Source organism: Eptatretus burgeri, chromosome 7 (assembly GCF_056783735.1).
Source record: "Eptatretus burgeri isolate ZD-2024b chromosome 7, Ebu_testis_v1, whole genome shotgun sequence".
Lineage (NCBI taxonomy): Eukaryota > Metazoa > Chordata > Myxini > Myxiniformes > Myxinidae > Eptatretus > Eptatretus burgeri.
The window spans coordinates 71,720,145-71,741,288 of NC_140967.1; the positions used below are offsets into that span (position 1 = coordinate 71,720,145).

General features: G+C 42.0%; 1 protein-coding gene and 1 long non-coding RNA gene across 5 annotated transcripts in view; one reads left to right on the forward strand and one right to left on the reverse strand.

Annotated features, from left to right (window-relative positions):
- LOC147023513 (uncharacterized) overlaps window positions 1-9,384 on the forward strand; it is a 31,186-nt gene extending 21,802 nt beyond the window's left edge. The window contains exon 3 of the long non-coding RNA XR_015060244.1: window positions 3,865-9,384. This is a non-coding gene — a long non-coding RNA (uncharacterized LOC147023513). The remainder of the gene's footprint in view (window positions 1-3,864) is intronic.
- LOC147023512 (engulfment and cell motility protein 1-like) overlaps window positions 1-21,144 on the reverse strand; it is a 115,243-nt gene that overhangs the window by 75,745 nt on the left and 18,354 nt on the right. For all 4 annotated transcript variants that reach the window (XM_085888990.1, XM_085888992.1, XM_085888991.1 and 1 more), the window contains exons 3-8: window positions 20,429-20,469; window positions 19,671-19,743; window positions 14,032-14,082; window positions 11,846-12,015; window positions 9,831-9,933; window positions 9,383-9,534 (exon numbers count right to left, since the gene is read on the reverse strand). In XM_085888990.1, the coding sequence (XP_085745116.1) occupies window positions 9,383-9,534; window positions 9,831-9,933; window positions 11,846-12,015; window positions 14,032-14,082; window positions 19,671-19,743; window positions 20,429-20,469 (590 nt within the window). The remainder of the gene's footprint in view (window positions 1-9,382; window positions 9,535-9,830; window positions 9,934-11,845; window positions 12,016-14,031; window positions 14,083-19,670; window positions 19,744-20,428; window positions 20,470-21,144) is intronic.

Consider the following 21,144-nt stretch of genomic DNA (forward strand, 5'->3'; position numbering starts at 1 on the left):
TGGACGGATTCAGATGAAACTTGGTGGACACGTTGGGTGTGGGTGGCAAGGACGAAATGATTATATTTTGGTGAAGATCCTGATCTGGATACGAGAATTTTTTAAGTGATTCTTCAACATTGAGAAATGGTAGTTCATGGGCTGGAATAGACGTCGGTACAACCTGGGGATAAAACTTAAACTTAAATGGTGCCAAATTATTTGTACCACCCCGAGAGGTAAGAAAATGTGTGATAACCTTTTCAAGAAAAAAAAATCCTTTTTACATCCCATTACATGCCCACTCCCTATGACACAGATGGTATGGAATGTTTTTTTTTATTTGTTTGTTTGTTTGTATACCTTGTCAAGGCTCGTATGAGAGCTAACACACAACGCACAGCAAGGGGGGGCATGAGACAAGAGGAGAGGGAAGGACAAAACAGTGGGGAAGAGAGACATTAGATCTGTGGAAGGGAGACGGAAGGGGCGCAGAACATGGGGTGTACAAGATGGACATTACAGGGACTTTCAGGAAGGAAAGCAGGGAATTTGAAAGAGGTGGGTTTGCGGTGGATTAATAGGGGTAGAAAAGATCGAGGATTTGGATGGGGGATGATAAGAGGTGGTGGTGAACAGCTGTTTTGAAGGCCTGGAGGGAAGAATGTGAATGAACAGAGTGAGGGAGTTTATTCCAAAGGCGGGGAAAAAGAGGAATGAAAGAGTGAAGGTGAGCAGTGATTCGTGATTTTGGTAGTTTTACCAGAAGGGGGTTGTAGGCGGACCTTGAGCGCCCTGCGGAAATATGGTGGGGACAAATCGCAGACACAGCAAGTGGGGGCGAAACCGGAGAGGATACAGTAGCAGACAGAGAGACCACCGACCTGCCTGTGGTGAGAAAGTGAGAGGCCCAAAGACTCAGCCACATCACAGGAGATGCCAATGATCTGAAATGCCTTGGTTTCCATAGTGTGAAGCCGAGAAAGGTGGGAGGCAGGAGCACCAGCCCAGAGGGGAGAGCATTACTCCATCAGGCAGCAGATGAAAGCTTTGTATGTGTTCAGGAGCTCAGGTGGGCCGAGGAGGACTTTGCATGACTGGCTTTGGAGGCCAGGTTGGAAATGTGGCTTTCCCAGGAAAGATCATGCCAGATAGTGAAATTCAAAAGCTTGAAAGAAAGGACTTCTTCCAGAAGATTGTTCAGAAAGTGGATGGGGGGGGGAGGGTTGCCAAACCATCTTTTCGGAGAGACATCGTGAGTGTGAGATTTGTCCGGATTGAAAGACATGTTCCACGTGTTGGACCAGTTTGTGATTTTATCCAGATCTGCAGTGAGCGATGAAACTGCTGCTTGTCGGTCTGATAGATGACAGATGGTACGGCAGAGGGTGGAGTCATCAGCAAAGAGATAAAGTGGATTTTCCAGAGTCGGAGATATCATTGATGAAAACCAGAAAAAGAACAGGGCCCAGAACGCTCCCTTGAGGAACTCCAGCCTGGACAGGAAGAGGCGATGAAAGAACTCCATTTAGGGCCACACATTGACTGTGACAGGAGAGGAAGTCTGCGAGCCATGAGTGAAGATGGCCTTGGATACCATAGGAAGAGAGTTTGGTGAGCAGGGCAGGTTGCCAGACCATATCAAAAGCACGCGATAAGTCTTGGGATATGGCTCTGATTTCATGTCCGGCATTGAGGACCTCCATCCATTGTTGGGAGAGCAGAAGCAGCATATATAGGGTAGAGTGACCAAGTCTGAAACCAAATTAATGATTGGAAATCAAGCCATTGGAGAAGAGGAAGGATTTAATGTCTGGTCCTTGAAAAGGAAGAAAAGACTACAAAATAAATGTAGCATGATCCAGAGTATTTTTTAAATTAAACTAGGCATAATACTGTACATATATATATATATATATATATATATATATATATATGAAACACACACACACACACACACACACACACACACACACACACACACACACACACACACACACACACACACACACACACACACACACACACACACACCAGATTAGAGAATTCGATGATAACCGATTAAAAAAATTCAGTCAATACAGATTCCAATGCCAGTTTATAAAGTGGTAAATAATGACGTGATAGTGCACTGAAGTGGACTCCGTGCTGTATTGGTGCCTGCCATGTCCACGATTGACAGATTGACGTTATTGAGTGATTGTTAATCGATAAATTTTAAATCCCTTTACGAATTGATTGTTGTATCCTACGGCACAGCATCCTGTCATTTTAAAACGAATGATGAGCTATCATGTGCTCATTCAATGAGCTATAGACGGATATAAAATGAAGCCTTTCATACTTGTCCGGTCGTGTGAAAAGCAAGTGTTATACAAAATACTGTACAGGGTGGGAGCCCTGCGTTGCAAAGGGATTCCGTTCCGACCGGTCGCTCATTCATTAAGTAAATCAATCGGCCATTGACTCAGCGTTATAAATGGTCGTATCAGCGCACGAGTGGGGAATACTCACCTGGTAATTTTACAAGCTCTTTGGGAGACGAACCATTAACTTGTTATCCACAAGATCACATCATTCCAAATCAGGAAAAATCCACTTTTAAGAGTTTTAATATTTAAAGTCCACAAAGGCCAGATTCGTTTTGAGAAAGATAAGTTTCTCTGCCTTGTCAGATGAAAGACAGTTCCTTTTGTCATCATATGCTGCACAAGCAGTACTGAACAATCCAGAATAGTCAAGCATCCCAGAATACTGACAGTCTGCTTTTGAAATGTGAAAAAAGTTAATTTAACTGATGCTTTTTGATGCACTCGGTACGCCTGGAACATTTGATGTCATTACGTACTCAGCTAGGAAGGACACACAGTAGGCTTTAACTTTTAACCTCAGCAGCGTACGAACGATCACGTTTTTCTTTGTCCTCGCGGCTCTTTTTGAAACAATCGATTATTTTGTACGTGTCAAAGCAAAAATAAATTTGACAACACCCGATTTCCGAGACGTTCGCTGTGTTAACACGTTTTCCAAATCACCGAGCCAAATGCATTTTGACCCGTCACACGACGATTGCCAGCTGTTTATAATGAATAGCGTTTATGCACATCTTGAAACATCTATAATGCAACGTTGGTTTTTTGTTTTTTTGAAATTGCCATAAACAAGGGTGAAAGCTACTTGAGGTTTTTGGGTTGTTCACAGTACAGCACTGTAATCGGTAATCAGCACTCACACTGACTCAAATCGGCCGATGACGATTTACCGAAAAATTCCCAATTCCGGTATCGGCCCTGCACTAATATATGTATACTAGCGATACCCGTGCACATGCACGGGATAGCAGTACAACATAGCTGGTAGCAGACGACAAACCGTACACGGGGAATGACAAAAATACGCATTGTGCAAAAATGCAAGTGGTAATATGGAACGCCAAGACTTCCCAAACATTGTCGGCATGTCCGCTGAGTGCCACAGCAATTTCATAGGGACCGTGTGACGGCGAGCCAAGTTTTTAGTGTGCAAACTTGGTATTATAATAGATATAAATTTAGATTACAAGTTTCATTATTTTTCACGTTAGCGGTTGTTTAACCACCAGACAGCATTGATCTACATGTGTATTATTAGTTACAAGGAGCAGCTGATACCGTTGAATAATTCTTGGCAGCAAAGGCAGGTGGATGACTTTTTTGTGTCACGGCTGCAATACATTCCCATCATGATAATATAGTTAAATGATGTAATGATGCTAGGGGGAGAAGCCATGTATTTAATTTGCTTGTTACGGATGTATGCAAACCTGCTTTCAGATCCCACCCTTCTTTTACTTTAATAATTGATTTTCCTCAAATTGGAATTATCTAATTTGAGGACGTTTTGCAGGTGAATTAATGAAAATAGACACTGGTGAGACAAGCAACACCTTGCCATCAAATTGCCTCATCCATTGCTGCGACCAGGAAGCAGACTCAAAGCCGGTATCCCCTCGAAGTTTCAACTCATGGAGCACTTCGCTGAATGCAACCCAAGTAAGAAAATATGCTCCGATGTTGGACCGGGCAAAGGACAATTACCCGATGGAGAAATCCCACCGGTTTAGTTTAATCCAAAACGATGCAATATCTTCCTGATGAAGAGACTTCTTAATGCTATCAGCACAAGACAGGGAAAGACAGATGAGTGAAAATAATGCCAGTTCTCAGAAATTATCCAGGCAAGGATCAAGCTTGACATCTAGAGTTTATGAGGCAGAATACATCTCTTGTCAGAAAGCCAAACAAGTTTCTTTGTGGACAGAAAACGAGAAAATCCCTTGTACAGTGCCAAGAGCTGCAAGCAGAAACGAGCATCAGAAATGCAGCTGTGAAGAAAATGGATGGTAGATTGGTTACTATTGTCAGCAGAGACCTCGTAGCAGCAGAAGGGCACGATCGTAGGTTGTGCTACAGATCATACACAAGGAAATAAAAGGCTGCCAGGAGTGCGACATGTGATGAAGACCACAATGATGAAGCTCAGTATAAGAAGGCTCGAAGTCACTCACAATGAGGTGCTCCTGTTTATCAGGAATAAGCTTTTCACCAACCCACAGGTGATAGCGATGGCCGATCTCGCATTTAAACTGGTTACATTGATGAAATATCTTGGCATTGAACAGGTGAAGGATTCCTTGAAGAAGCACCTCCACCAAAGGCGAGAGAAAGCGAGTTTGGTGAAGCCCGAGACATCTTCACCAATGAGAAGAAGAAACTTATTTTCTATCCTAACACCTTGTCAATAGCTGAACCTGCCAAAGCCTACCAGACCCTGAAATCTCTCACTGCAGAAGACATTATAGCAAAGGCAGCCCTTCAAGTGAGAACAGACATCATAAAGCAAGATTTCCCACAAGCCTGGCCACCACTGGAAGTGGAAGCAGAGGAGAGTGGACCCATCATCCCAGGGTCTATCACCCTTTTTCTATGATATTTGCTGACCGTTACCAGGGACAATGGTCACGCATCGCAAAGAGTTCAATGCCTTGTAAGTTCATTTGGTCACAACTTGATATATGCTATCACTCATAGAAAGACAAAGCCACCCAAACGCATAAATCTGCCATTTGCAGTCAAGTCGCTGAGGAAATATAGAGCTCGTACAGACCCTCAACCGACTTGGTCACAGTATATCCAACTCCCACCATCCTACTCCCCGATGGAAGAGACAGACACAGCCCTGTGTCTGCAGAAACTCTCAGTGTCAAAAGATGATGTTGCCCTTCCAGTAAAAATTCATCCTGGATTTTTGACTATTCTAGCCTGGGACAACATTGACCGACTTGAGGAGACCAGCAGTGGTGAGGCGACGTACTCCAGAGTCAACAGAATTGCTATCCAATCCAAGGCAGTTGACGTGCAGCCAGCTAAAACCTTGCCTCCTGTTGACAAGAAAAAGAAGAGAAGGATCAGTACTTCACCACTGATACTGCCCACATACAATGTTGGGCAAAGAGAGGGGCCACCACAAAATGAAGGCATAGAGATTGACTCTGCCATTGTCCTGCCTATGAGATTGGGGTTATAGCCCGCATACGAGAGGAAGAAGACCAATCAATCAGCAGCTGGACTTGGCTTAAATATCCTGACTCGAGGTGATGTTACAGTCCTTCAGGACAACATTGCCTATCTAACCACCATCACTGCTCCTGCAACACGAATGTTGACCGTCAACAAAGTGCTGAATCACTCACTCACTGTAATGTAATGTTTAGAGTTGTCCAAGATCGTATGCGTCCTTTTCCAGGCACTGTCCGTCGAGGCAACCAGGATAACATGGAAACATTCTCAGAAATGAATCTCATAGGGGTGGGTACATTAAACATCTGATTATAACGACTACTCTACATCTCAGCAATGGTGATCATACCAAAATATGTGCCAAAGCTGTAGCCTGATTTGAAAGAAAATCAGTTGAATTTTGCGCAACCTTCAGAAAGTATTCACACCCCTTGAGTTTGATCACATTTTGCTGTTACAGCCTGAATTTAAAATGGATTCAATTTTATTTTATTTTGGTGGCAATCGACACAAAATACCCCATAATGGCAAAGTGAAAACATGTCTTTGGAAATGTTTACAAATTAATTAAAAATTAAAGCTGAAATGTCTTCCGTCAATAAGTATTCAACCCCCTGAGTGAATACTTTGGAGAAGCACCTTTGGCAGTGATTACAGCTTCGAGTCTTCATGGGTATGTCTGCATCAGCTTTGCACATCTGGATTTAGGGACTTTTCTCCCATTCTTCCTTGCAGATTTGCTCAAGCTCTGTCAATCAAGTTGGCTGGGGAGAGTCAGTGAACAGTAATCTTCAAGTCTTTCCACAGATTCTCAATAGGATTCAAGTCTTGGCTTTGGCTAGGCCACTCAAGGGCTTTCACATTATTGGTCTGAAGCCTTTTACTTTGACTGTAAAGCCAGTGTTGCTTTGACTGTATGCTTGGGGTCATTGTCCTGTGGGAATGAAATCTTTGTCTGAGTCCAAGGTCTTTTGCACTCTGAAGTAGGTTCTCCTCAAGGAATTTCATGTATTTGGCTACTTTCATTGTTCCTTCTCTCCTTACAAGTCTCCCAGTCCATGCTAATGAAAAGCATTCCTCCAGCATGATGCTGCAACCACCATGCTTCACAGCAGGGATAGTGTTAGATGGGTGATGAGCTGTGCTCAGTTTCCACCAGATGTAGCGCTTTTAATTCAGACCAAAGAGTTCAATTTTCGGCTCATCAGACCATACAATCTTTTGCCTCATGCTCTGAGTTTCACGTGCCTTTTTGCAAATTCCAGTCAAATGGTCATGTGCCTTTTTCTCAGGAGTGGCTTCCGTCTGGCCACTCTCCCATAAAGCCAAGGTTTGTGAAGTGCTGCAGAGACTGTTGGCCTTCTAGCAGGTTCTCCGAACTCAGCCAAGGAACTCTGTAGTTCTGTCAAAGTGGTCATTGGGTTCTTGGTTACCTCCCTGACAAAGGCCCTTTTCTGGCCCAGTTGGATTGAACGGCCAGCTCTAGGAAGGGTCTGGGTAGTTCCAGATTCCTTCCATTTCTTAATGGTGGAGTTCACTGTGCTCTTGGGAACTTTCAACACTCTAGAAATTGTTTTATACCCTTCTCCAGATCGATGCCTCTTCACAATTCTATCTGAGTTCTACGGACAGTTCCTTGGACTTCATGATAGAGGTTCTGCTCTGACATGCACAGTCAACTGTCGGACCTTATATAGAATGGTGTGTTTCTTTCTAAATCATGTCCAATCAATTGAATTGGCTGCAGATGGGCTCCATTCAAGTTGTAGAGACATTTCAAGGATGATCAGAGGAAATTGGAAGCACCTGAGTTCAATTTGGAGTGTCGTTGCAAAGGGGTTGAATACTTATTGATGCAAAACATTTCAGCTTTTCATTTTTAACTAATTTATAAAAAAATTCGAAAAACATTTTCACTTTGTTATTGTGGCATATTTTGTGTAGATCGGTGACAAAAACAAAATCTCAATTTAATCCATTTTAAATTCAGGAGGTAACACAACAAAATATGACAAAAGTCGAGGAGTGTGAATACTTTCTGAAGGCACTGTATCGTTTTGGCCCCATCTCTCAAAGGTGAAGAACCACTTTAAAAATATATATAGTATCGGGATCCAGATCCGGGTCTTCACCAAAATCTAATCAATACGCCATGATCACACACCGAACTTGTCCACCAAGTTTTGTCCGAATCCATCAATAACTTTTTGAGAAATCCTGCTCACAGACAGACATACAGGGGTGAAAACAACCTCCGTCTGTCCGGTGGTGGAGGTAACGAGATTTTTTTTAAAAATAAAAATTTCCACGATATCTCAAAAAGTAATGGACATATTCGGACAAAACTTGGTGGATAGGTTAGGGGTATGACAAGGACGAATTGATTAGATTTTGATGAAGATCTGGATCCAGATCCAACCTATCAGTGGGATACAAAACCTTAAATGTTCATCCTGGCAGAGGTATGCACTTTCCAGAGTGCCGTTCTAGTTTAATATCAATTTGATCTCATTGTCACTTTCACAAGTGGATTGAACATCATTTCTGGAGTGCAAGTACCTTGAGCAGTCACACTGTTCAAGTGATTCACAGTCAGCACCCAGAAAGATGAACTAATAAGTAATATGCAAAAAAGTAATAATACTTGTTATACTATTATTATTGTATTGGACATTACGTTTTGGAGCCTGTGCTTCAGAGAACATCAAAGGAAAGTGAATTATTAAAGTCATTTAGGAAAGATCATGTCTCATGAAAGACGATCTTCAAGACTGCAACTAAAATATGAGAATAAACCTAGCCATTAAAAATATTTTTAAAACATCAATAGGACGATGATGGATGATGACATAGTTGTACAAAACGATGATCCTAACTCTAACCCTGACAGCAATAAAAGTAATAATTAGTACTGATATTATTAGTATCAGACTTGCTTTTTTGAAAATACAGAAGTCTTAGGCTGATGGAAGAGCTGAACAACAAAGGAGAGTCAACAGCCTGTCGTAGGGCAAAGGGGAAAGAGGAACATAAATGGATGCACCAAAACAAGAAGAGAGAAGTTGCAGATAAAAAGGGAGGGTGAGGGAAGAGGGAGAGGGTTACTAGTAGAAGCAGCAGATAAAGATATTTACAAGGGTGTTTCGAATTTAAACCTGGACTGTTGTTTATAACTAAAACTAACTTGTGATGATCACGATAAACAACACTAATGTTCAAAATGAACTGATGTGACCGAGAGGAACTGTGTGGTCAAAACGAGATAAACTTTCTTGAATTTCAAGTTGTTGATTGAAGTGGCCTGTCTTGCAGCATGTGATTCATTCTGCATTGTCATCAATATCAAAATGATTTAAATCAGTCAAATATGGGCACCCTTGAGAGGCAATAGTCAACTTTCTGGTACACTGTGCTTGACTATGCCTCAACTTTTGCCCATAATCTGTAAATTTGAACAGGCTTGACGTTTCTGTTGACCAGAAGCATCTATTATAACCACCGTCCACCCAAGGTGCCCTTCTAGTTCCATCCTGTTATCACACTTGCCACCATTTTGATTTTAAGAACAAGCATTAAAGCAGAAATTTTAGCATAATGTCCAAAGATGTCCATGATTTAAATAAAAAAAAGTGTTTATAATAATCTCATGACATGTCTTGTTGCAAAACATTACAATGACCTCTGCTTACTGTTGATGTCTTCATTCTGGCCACAAATTATGTCATCACCCACAAGATCCATCTGCTGCTTTTTTTTATTTATTCTTATTCACATCAAGTCAATGAAATACTTGGAAAATTTGGGTCACATTGCCTCTTAAGATAGTGTGAGGCTAAAGGCCATACACAGCGAGGTGGGTGATAAGCTGTGGACGCTCAAGCTCTGAGATTATAATGAGGTAAAGGTGGTTGTTGCACTGCAGCATGCTTTCCAGTAATGACAACGAGTAATGCAGGATCGTAGCATCCATGGATGTCTTGTTCACGTAGCTCACAACCTGCCAAGCCCACACACCACGGGCACTTATGTTTGTTCCTCCTAGCACTTAAGAAAATTCACAATAAAAGAAGAACCACTGACTGAGAAATACTTTTTCTTTTTTTTTGTTTAGAATAAAGCTCAACAATTTCATGATACTCTTTTAAGGGCCCTAAATGAAGAAAGTTCCAACTTGTGTCCAAGTAGCAAGACAGGATCACCTCAAATTGAGAGGGACATGAATCTAGGACACTATCCATTAACAGAGAGGGACAGAGTTGCTATAAATGGCACAACACCCAACATAATTCTCACCTTTTTTACAAATGTACCCTGACAGAAACGCTCCCAGGAGGCATATCCATGGTCCATGAGTTCCACAATGCAGGTCAATGTGAATGCCAGAATCTCCCCCAACCTGGAAAGCATCAATCAAGATGTATCAAAAAGTTGCAAAAAAAAAAAAATACAAAAGTCAGTGCAACAGGGTTCTGAGCATATGATGAGGCTTCAGAGAAAAACATAACAAAGCTCAGATGAAACATGGTAAATTAGAATGGCACTCGGTAGAGCGCATAACTCCGTCAAGCTGATTAATTTACGTATTATATCCCACTTCTTCTTGCGTATGGCAGCTTGGCTGCCGGGTATCTTTCATTTTGTTGTGGCATAACTATGCCGCTGATGCTGTGCCCCGATACCAGTACACTGGTACTCATTTCGCCCACCTCAGAAGGATGACAGGCTGAGTCAACCCCACCTGGTGTTAACTCAGCGGCCAACGGGGCTCAGACTCAGGACTCCAAGATCCCAAGCCAGCCACCCTCACTACTCAGCTAACATCAGGCTTGTGCATCCCACTAATATGCCAGATCTGGACTTGAACCTGAACAAAAATTTTAATCGCCTCGTTCTCATCACCTATCCAACTCATCCACCAAGTTTTGTCTGAATCCGTCCACAACTTTTTTGTGATATGGTGTTATACTGTATATCGTTTTAGCCCAATCACTCAATGGTGAAGAATCACATAAAAAATTTCTCTGAATTAGATCTTCACCAAAATCGAAACAATCCTTCTTTGTTACATACCCACCTGCCCACCAAGTTTCATCTAAATCCATCCACAACTTTTTGAGATATCCTGCTACATGTCGTTTTTTTGCCCCATCTCTCAATGGTGAAAAATTACTTTTAAAATTCTCAGATCCAGATCAGGATTTAGATTTTCACCAAAATCGAACCATTTCATCCTTATCACATCCCCAAGCTCTCCACCAAATTTCGTTCGAATCCCTCGACAACTTTTTGAGATATTTTGTTCATAGACAGGGGTGAAAACATAACCTCCTTCCACCTTCGGTGGCAGATATAATCACATTTAGTCGACGCATCTTACTATTAATTTGCAATTGATCATTGGCTTTGACACCAATACAAACCCTAGACATCAAAAAGCTACATATATCAACCAAATAGTTTCAAATGGAACACCTCACCACCATTAAAGCATTTAGATTGCATCAGATGTGGCAATAAATGCGAATTGTTGCTCTCAGCTTACAGGATCGACGAAAGAAGATTCCGTTTGCATTTTTGCAACTTTCATCCCTACCCCGTTAAAAATACCACGCAGGCACAGGCAACTTGCTAGTAATTCAAATGTAAGATGCGGTAGAGTAGTTAAAAAATATATATATATATATATATATATATATATATATATATATATATATATATATATATATATATATATATCTTTCTAACCACTGACTGACTGGTATTAAAGATTGGTACCTTCCGGGTGACGTAGAAAGCTGAAATTTTGTGCGCCGATGGATATCGAAGCCGATAAACCAGGGAAAAAAAATAATAATAATTACAGAACATCAGAAAACATCCGTAAATGAAAATATAAATAAACAAAAAAACAAATGCGGGTAAGCTACTCGAGACAATGGGGAAGCACGTTCGTTTGCACATATATATATATATATATATATATATATATATATATATATATATATATATATATATATATATATATATATATATATAATTCTTGACAATCAGAAATTAAAAAAAATAACTGAATGAAAATTTCCTTTTAAAATTGGGAAAGAAAGTTTGTTGAAGGATATTTGAAGTGAAAGGTGTGTTCTCAATTAGTTGAGATTTGATGAAGTTTCATTCCTGGAAGCAACAAAAAAAAAACACCAGCAGCGGCAGCAGCGGCAATTTTTTTCCTCAATGAAGAGAATGCAGAAAGCAGGGAATGGAAACTGGAAATTCTAACAGCAGTGCAACATGACAAAATCGTTGAGACGCACTCTTTTCCACCCTCAACGATGAACATCAGAGGTTCCAATCCATGATGATTTAGAAACTCGACAGCAAGCGTCACATCAATGGACAACTTTGCGAGTTGTTTTAGTGCATCTAGTCGTTCATTTGAGCCGGGGCCACGGATCTTCTCCAGGAGTTGCTTTGCTGTTTTTCTCTGAAAGAAATGAAAATGAAGGAGAAATTCAACAGGAGAATCGTTAATTGTTTTAAAGGTCCCATGACACTCAAAATTTTCTGATTATTTATATATTAACTTGACCTTCCGAGTGAAGAAATCACCCATGTTTCTGTTTTTTAAATAAAAAATGGAATAATTAGACCAATATTTCGAACATTTCTGGTGCTTTTCACAACTTGCTATGCCCTACCCCTTTAAAAAGTTGACTTCAGCGAACCGCTGCGTTGACGTCATCTGCAGAAACTGCACAGAGAGGATTGACTCGAGATGTCGCGCGCCGTATAAAGTATGTACAAATGCATTGTGCACATGTGTTTGCTATCTCACCGATAGTCTTAATTCCTGTGATTGTTTCGCAGAAAAGAAATTCTGCTTCTGAGCAGTGTATGCACAACAATCACGAGGCAATTATTTATCCCTTTAGTACCTTGTCGTAGTCGTGTACAAATCCAATACATGTATGCACAATAAAGGGCTATACCATGCACACAAAATATAAAATTTGACTGTTTAACCTTTCCATTAAAAAAAAAATTACAGGGACATACAAGTAAAATACTAAAGATTAATATTGCATCATTACAAGGTGCAAGGAGATAATTTTAAAATCAAAATGTGAAAAACCTGCACCCACATTTTGCAGCTTATTGAATTGTTCGTTGAAACCAGCCTGCTGGGATAGGCACGATTCCACATACATGCAAGCCAGGTGTGGCTGCACTCGACATATGTGGGTTTATTCTAAAGTGAAGGTACTGCTTCCATTGGCTTGATATTCATTAACATTTAGCCAAAATGCTGTAATAAATGAACAGGGAAAAATATGTTGGTACAACTATGAAAGACAAATGTATCTGTCCTATTACACGGCCTCATAGCCTCGGGACTCTTACACATTGACTTATACAAGTTACTTGTCAACTCTATCCGATAAATCCGTCGTCCGTCCGACGAGTCTGATAAATCTGACGTGCTGTAGCTTTCTTTTATTATTCTCTTTTCTTCATCGTTTTCTACTGGAGCTACATGACGACAGTAGGAATAAAATAAATAAAAATGCAACAGAACGTCAGATTTATCGGACTACTCTAGACAAATGTGTCGCAAGGTGTGTTCTGCACACAAGTTTTCATCGTATCCGGACAGCGAGATTGCTTCGTTTTATGCGCGGAGAGATACGGCCAATGACATGCGCCGGCCTTGTTTGTGATTAATTCACCGCGGAGAAACATGTCCGCTGCTCTGCGCAGGTCACGTCACGTCACATCACCAAAATATTTCTGATATCGAGCAGTATGCAAGTCGAATTTACATTATTGAATTACGAATAGGATTTTGTCTAAGCAGTTGTTATTGCCAAGTCTTCCTTCGATGTCCTCCCGATCATAATGAACGCCGGGAATTTCATCGCCAGTTTCCTCTGCTTCTCCTGCTTCGAGCTCGAACTGCTTAGGCCATACTTCATTTCCAGCTGCCTGAACTTCACCTCCCGCGACTACGTTATCCGACAATTCTCCATCTGATTCAGACCAAAATCCTTCATTTCTCTCACACTCACTGTCACGACCAGACAAGTGAAAGTCCATGCCATCCATTATTCAAAACCAAATGTTCGATTTTTTTAAAGCAGAAATGAACGAAGCGATTGAGTCGATCAATCGAATGTGGAAATACACAGAAAGCCAATACAATCATGTAGACCACCAACCCGAGTAATTTACGTGCAGCCTTTGTCATCCTGCAGTTGACGTCATGTGGGTTACACCCCTTTCAGTAGAATTTTAGGGGCGTTCCCGAAGAGGTTTGTTTTTATTTATTTTACATTTTACAGCACGAGTATTGTGAAAAAAAAAATTGTCAGATCTGAAATCACGATTAAAAACTCCTATAGGACATATATAAATGAAATTTCAGTACTTTTGGGTGTCATGGGACCTTTAAAGAGCATATATATATATATATATATTTTTTTTTTTTTTCTGGATTACTTACAGCAGAAAAAGTGAGGTGGAGGATGGCACCATTCTTCAGTTCATGTCGATTCTGGTAGAAAACAAAAGATGAGAAACAATGCACGTTTAATCATCAGCGCTACCCAGCAATGTCAGAATTTTGCCTCAAATAAAGATTAAAATTACATGTCCACATACATCCGATCCGTTTTACAGAGAGTTGGTTCTGCCAAAGTAGATTCTCAGCCTGGTGTTATACTGGGTGGTTGGCCATCCCTCTCCCAAGAGGATTTAGGGCAGGAATTTGGGGTTTGGCCATGGTGCCGGCGATAGCTCGCTTACTCTTCGCGAAGGACACTGTGAGACCCTTAACGTCCACTAACTAATGTCGGCAGGTGGGATGCCAAGTTTAACATCCATCAGAGGGACGGCACACACAAACATTGATGAATCATCCTGCTTGTGAAAAACCAGCCAAGATGACAGTTTATACCTGTATCGGGTTTCAAACCCAGGCTAGATGGTGTGGAGGCGAGTGTGCATACCTCTAGACCATTGTGTCAGCCTTCAGAAATACAGGGTGGTTCAAAAAGTTTGACACAACTTTGACTTCCTGTCATTTCTTTGTTTTTTGACCTATACAGTTTTCCTTTTCAGGGTTTGTTGGTGTTTTCGTGGTATTTGTTCCCTGGGATTTCTAGCTCCGTTGCTCAACTATGCCATTGACTGAAGCAGAAGACAAAAGTGGTGGTTCTGTGGTACGAGACTAAATCATATGTAAACATCCGCCGGAGGTTCTGCCGGGAATACGATCTCAGAACATGTGATGGACCCACAAATTGTGCCATTCAACATATTGTGAAACATTTTGAGCACAAGGGGACAGTGCACAACCAGAGCAAGGGTAACAGTGGAAGGCCAGCATCAGTAACCAAGAGCCAAGCCAACATAGACACCATGCGGGATTCTGCAGTGGACAGTCCCAAGAAGTACCACCGCCAGCACACCAAGGTGCTAGGAATAAAACCAACATCAATCTGGCGTAGCCTCACTAAGGCCTAAGTCACATTTAGTCTACGGCTAAGATACGGCGGCCGTACCTCCCCTGAATTGACAGAAACGTGCGGCGGCCGCAGAGTTTCTGAGGTGGCCTCAGGGTGGCCCTACGCCGTATGGCTATCTTTTACAGGCCGTAGGGGTCGCCGTGGAATTATAGCGCGGAGTTATAACTTTTTTCATTTCTACGTTGGCCGTAGCAATTCGACAAGCCAAGCTGTGACGTAGATGTGTTCCACGTCGACCGTACGTAGGGCGTACGGTGGGCTTGCGTTATTTGTGCGGCTGCCGTAAGCTCTTATCAATGAAAAATGAATTTTGCCAACCCCAAAAAAATTACGGCGGCCGCACTATTTCCACGGTCGCCGTAGGGTAGTCCTAAGGCGTCCCTGTGTTCAACGTACGGTGGCCTAGCGGTCTGTGTGACTACCTGCGGGCAACGCAGGGTCGACACACGGTTCCCCTACGCCCGCCGTGCATCCTATGTACGGCTTCCGTGGCAGTGTGCGTCGACCGTGCGTCCACCATGCGCTACCACTAGAGATCGGAGTACCGTGGTGCCCCTAGAATCCGAACGCCCCATTGTTTGAACAAATTGGAATCCGAACAATTTTTTTCGAGAAAATTTTGGCCTAAAAACCGAATACATTTTCAAAAACCGAACACGACGTGGCATTCATGTTTGTTCACGTGCGTCTCCCCCGCTTGTTCGAGCCGCATCTTCACGCTTTGTTCATTTAGTTCATCGGTGGAAATCCTCGTGAAAGCATCTCTCGTGTGTCGGTCGCTACTTTACCTCGTGTTTTCACCTTGATTTGTGCTGTTTTTTTTTTTTTTTTACTCATCTTGTGTTTTAATTAATAACAAAAAAGCAATCCGAACATGTGATGTGACGGACTGTCAGGCAAGGATTTAATTTCACAGAAAAACCGGTTGTAATTTGGAATATCCATGATTACCTCAGCCCGGTGCGTTTGATGAGTGATTGTGGTTCTGGGGGCATCATGTTTGATGAGCTGCCCTGGGGGCAGCGCTCTCGCAGAGTGCGCGAGCGATCGGAACCCAGGCCGCAGCACGAGCCTGTGTGGACCTTTGGATGTAGTGATTGTACCAGTTTACATACAATGCACCACCACCAAAGGTCATTTACTCATCTTATTTTACCTTAAACATGGGTAATTTCAGTTGAAAGTGTCTTGAAAGTGGGTTTTCTTGGGGTCCAGGAATAGATTAATTCACTCCATTATTTCTTATTGGGAAAAGTTTGGGAATCGAACTTTATGCAATCCGAACAGCCTCCTGGAACGAATTAAATTCGGATTCTGGGGGCACCACTGTACTGGTATATTCTGAACTGTTATATTTTTATTTCAGTAAAAAAAGAACTGGTATATATACCCACTCGTTACCCTCCGTCTGGCCGCACGTTCGCCTTAGGGCCCCCCCTGCGGTCGCCTTGCGGGTACCTTGAGGATACCTTGCGTCTGCCTTGAAAATTATATGGCCGCCACAGAGACGCCCTAAGGTCACCATGTGACATCAAATCAAAGACCGTATGGCACCCCCACGTTTTCGGTCTCCACAATTTCTAAATACGCCGTGCGGCTCCCCGAAAAATAAAAACATATGTGACTTCAACATTGTGTGACTGTGGAAATACTGCGGCCGCCCTATAATTGCTAGTGGCCGTAGATTTTGTAGACCCTACGGCCGCCGTGCCAAATGTGACTTAGGCCTAAGGAACTGAAGCTTTTCTGACACATCATCTCTATTAGGCATAAACTGAGTGAAGATGACATGAGAAGGAGACTTTATATGTGCAATTGGCTCAGTGACAGGATGAAGTTGTACCCAAACTGAATCAACCTGATCTGGTTCAGTGATGAAGCTCACTCCCACTTGAACGGTGCCATCAACAACCACAACAACATTTTCTGGGGGGCAGAACCACCTCAGATCACTGAGAGGTACATGAAAGGGCTGAAGGCCACATGCTTCTGTGCACACAACACCAGATGGGGAACACTTTGGTCTTACTGGTTTGAGAATGATAACAGCAGGACGGTGACGATCAACGCTGAGCGCTACCGGGCCGTGCTCCAGAAGTTATATAATGATCTAGCCCAAAAGGTCACCCCAAACCAGCTCAGCATGAGCTAGTTTATGCAGGATGGTGCACCCTCACATGCAGCTGGTGACACCATCACTTTCCTGTGGCAGCTCTTCAGAAACCTCCTCATTGCCCTGGGTACCGCTCATGACTGGACACCCCATAGCCCAGACTTGAACCCTCTGGAATACTGGTTCTGGGGGGCTGCTAAGGGCTCTGTCTATGCAACCCACCCTGCCACACTGGATGATCTGAAGCAGGAGGTGTCAGACTACCTCCAGGCAATGCCAGATGAGACCTACAGGAAAGTTGGACAGAACTTTGGAGTCAGGATCAATGCCTGTCTGAACCGCAGAGGGGCACACATCGAGAACGTCAATTACAAGGATTTTGTGGAAATGCTAATTTTAGACCTTGGCCTCTCACTAACTCTAGCAGTGACTTACTGCAATAGCAATCAGTTATAGAAAATACCAGGTCATAAACTTTCAAAAAATGTTTCGTTCACGTTCCTGAGGTTTCTGTTTCTTTGTAAATAATCATTTGAAGTTGCATCACTTTTTTTGAAACACCCTGTATATACCTAGACTATAATGAAACACGAGTCACCTCCTATCGGGATGTAAAAAAAAAACAACTCATGTTAGAACAGCTATACAATGAAGGCACAACAAAGTATGTAGCTTAATCAATTCATTGGCACATCTGGAAAAACTTGAATTTCCCAGTTCCAGAAAACTCATGGAAACATGATTCAAAAGCGATCATTGAAAATAAGGAAGTAAAGCTCATGTATGACCTGATGATCTCAGAGTGTGAACATAGAAAACAAAACAGTAACCGGATATAGTACTCGGGTACAAAAAAGAAAATAAGGCATTGCCAAATGAGGTGTCAATACCCAGCGATTTTGCCCTAAACAATGCAAGGAAGAAAATGGCCAAAAATGACCAAATACAGGTAGCAAGATCTCCAAAATGAAGTCAAAAGATCCTGGAAGCTGAATAACACCAAAATTGTAGCAATGATAGTTGGAGCAACGGGAATGAGAAAATGAATCTTACGGAGATCCTAAAAAGCATCGCTGGGAATATTACTACAAACAAACTACGGTTGGAAGCTGTCCTGGACTCGGTGATGATCCTGAAAAGAGCCCTCAGAACGAAACTTTGAGAACAAGAAAACTTCACAACTTTGTCCATGAATCGTGATCTCTTACTGAAATGGAGGTGGATACTTTGAGACCTGGGTGGACTCCGTTTCACCTTCTGAACCCAGCATATGGAGATAACAAACAACCAAACACAAACACTTCCTTTTAATGACTTCAGTCCCAATGCAAGTAATATCCTTTTGAACCACGAATTACTCTCCCTACTTCTCCTCCTATTAATGGCAGACTGTTCCACCCACCTCTTTCATTCATTAATCTGTTACCTTCAAACTGTGTCCTTTTGTTCCATTTTTTTTCAGTAGTACCAAATTTTTTTTTCATTAAAATACAATCTTTCATACTCTTTTCTTGATTTTTGCCCCCAGGTGATCATTTACCCACATGATGCAACACCACTTATATTCACACCTCCTCCAAAAGTGGTGGGAAAATATACGAGTGGCCAACGAATAAGGCATGACATGCTTTGGACTAATGAGGAATGCAACCCTGAGAAAGCATGGATTAGTTGAAACTATTAGATTGCTGAACTTCAAAAACAGCCATATCTTCCAAAATGACTAAAATGTTCCCCAGCCAAAACATGCATGAAATATGGGATCACTTTCCCCCCCCCCCCACCCACCATGTTGCACAGCCAGGAAGATGCACCAGAAACACCATGTCTATATGCGTGGGAGTCAAAATGTTTTTCCCACAAACATGAAGAAATGGTTCTGCGTCAGCAAAATTTGGCACAGATGTTGCTACGTAGTTTCCAGCCAATGCCATGATTCCTTCACACTCGCCTCCCCTCTCACTACCTATGACCTGCTATACATTGTGATGCCTCCCCTACCTGCCCCCCCCCCCCAGAAAAAAAAATCAAAACATCATAGCTGCAAACACTATACCTGCAAATGCAACAGAATAAACAAAAGCATTCGTGTTATTCTTTAGGGGTTTTCTGCTATTGCCTTCAACTACAATAATAAAGGCATCGTAGGCCTCGTTATGTGATGCAGTTTTGGAAAATAACCAAACCAAGAAAATGCACTCTTTGGCTTGTTGCCGAGAACCTTCTGTTAGGACATGTAATGAAAAGATCATTGGATGGCCAGGCCCAGTGATGTATAAACATTGGATATCTGAAGGCATGCAGGCCTCATATCGGCAAGACAATGTGAGCATTGGCTCAGAAGAGTGACAATCAGTTACCACAAAATAAAGTGTTGATCTGGAAATCAAATTATGCATTTCCTGCAATCAACGCGCAAGAATACAGAAAGGAAAAGGAACAAAGAGCCAAAATTAAATAAATAACAGGCAAATTGCTCATTCAATTTTTGTCTCCACTAACCTTTTCTGTAATATAGATCTGTGCACCATCGGTGAACTGCAGAGCATAGCTTTCTGAATCTGACACGTTCCAGCTGAAAGTGAAGGAATAAAGAAAGGCCAGCCATCAGTTAAGGTAACGTGATGCAGATTTCCTACAAACTTCCATTGGCTCAATTCCCTGCAGACCAATAACGCCTACGCTTGAAAGAATGCAGCCTCAATTATTCCTTCCTCTTCCACTATTGCTGTAATCCGCACTCCGCAGGCCGGTCTCACACGTTTACACAAGAAACATTTTGAGGGATCAAAGCCAGGCAAGATTGTGGAGGGGATAAGGTGCGGTGAGGGGGGAGGCAGGGGGCGGGGGGGGGGGAGACAACTATTCGCTAATGACAATCCAAATGCCGGTGGATCCCAAGTAGTCTCACACAACACTGCGAAGACATGTCCGCACATTCCAAAGGTGGTTAAACAGATAAATAAAACCGGATGCAGATTTTGGCCAAAATTTTTGAGCCAAACCACAAAAACCAACGTGTGAAAACTGCTGTTCTGAACACATGAAACTCAATCAACCGCAAATGTTCCTAGCATGATCGTGCAAGACGGTGCTTGACCGTATGGATTGCCGAGCCCTCGGAGTTGAAGTGGAGCAGAGTTTCTCAATCAGGTGCCCAATCAGACATTCGATAAAAACATGAATATCCAAGGATTGTTTTGCACAATGTATTTGAAACATTATATTTTTATTGGAATTTTTTGTTTCGTGAGACTCACCTTTCGCACACTTCCTTGATTATTCTTTCCAAAGGCTTTTTCTGCAAGGAGAATAATTTTTTTTTGTTAAAGCCCTACTTCACAATAATATATAATTGTACATTTTCTCATGCATAATATCACAGCTCAGATCCACACTGCCACCAGGGAAGAATAGCACACAACACAATCTCAGGTTACCAGTTCAAGCCAAATGTAAAGGAACGGTGCTTCCCTTTCATTTACACAGGCAAAGAGGCGAAGATGCTCGATTCACAAAGCGAATGAAGATGTAATACTATGCAGGTCAATAAACAAGATCCCGGATAAGGTGCATGGAACGAGCTGGTCTTATGGTTAGTTGCACAAATGGCCTCAAAGAAATTAACAGCCTCAAGAAATGCAAGTAACGATGAGTAAAGTTGCCTGCACAGACTGTTTAACTGAAAAGACAGATATGACGAGCAATATAAAACCTTCTGGGGGAGACACCATCACAGCTAATACCATGCCTTCCTCATCATGAGACATTTATAGTAACATGGCACCTGTGATAATGTAAAGGAAACAAAATACATAGTCTCAGACAGCAATAAATAAAGAAAGAAAGAAATAACCACCCATCACCCCCATTTCAAAGCAGCAATTTATCATCATTCTTTCACGATGTGGGGTTCTTGATGAAACAAATCACAATGTAATGGACTACTGGCCGATTGAGCAGACAGCACAATAAT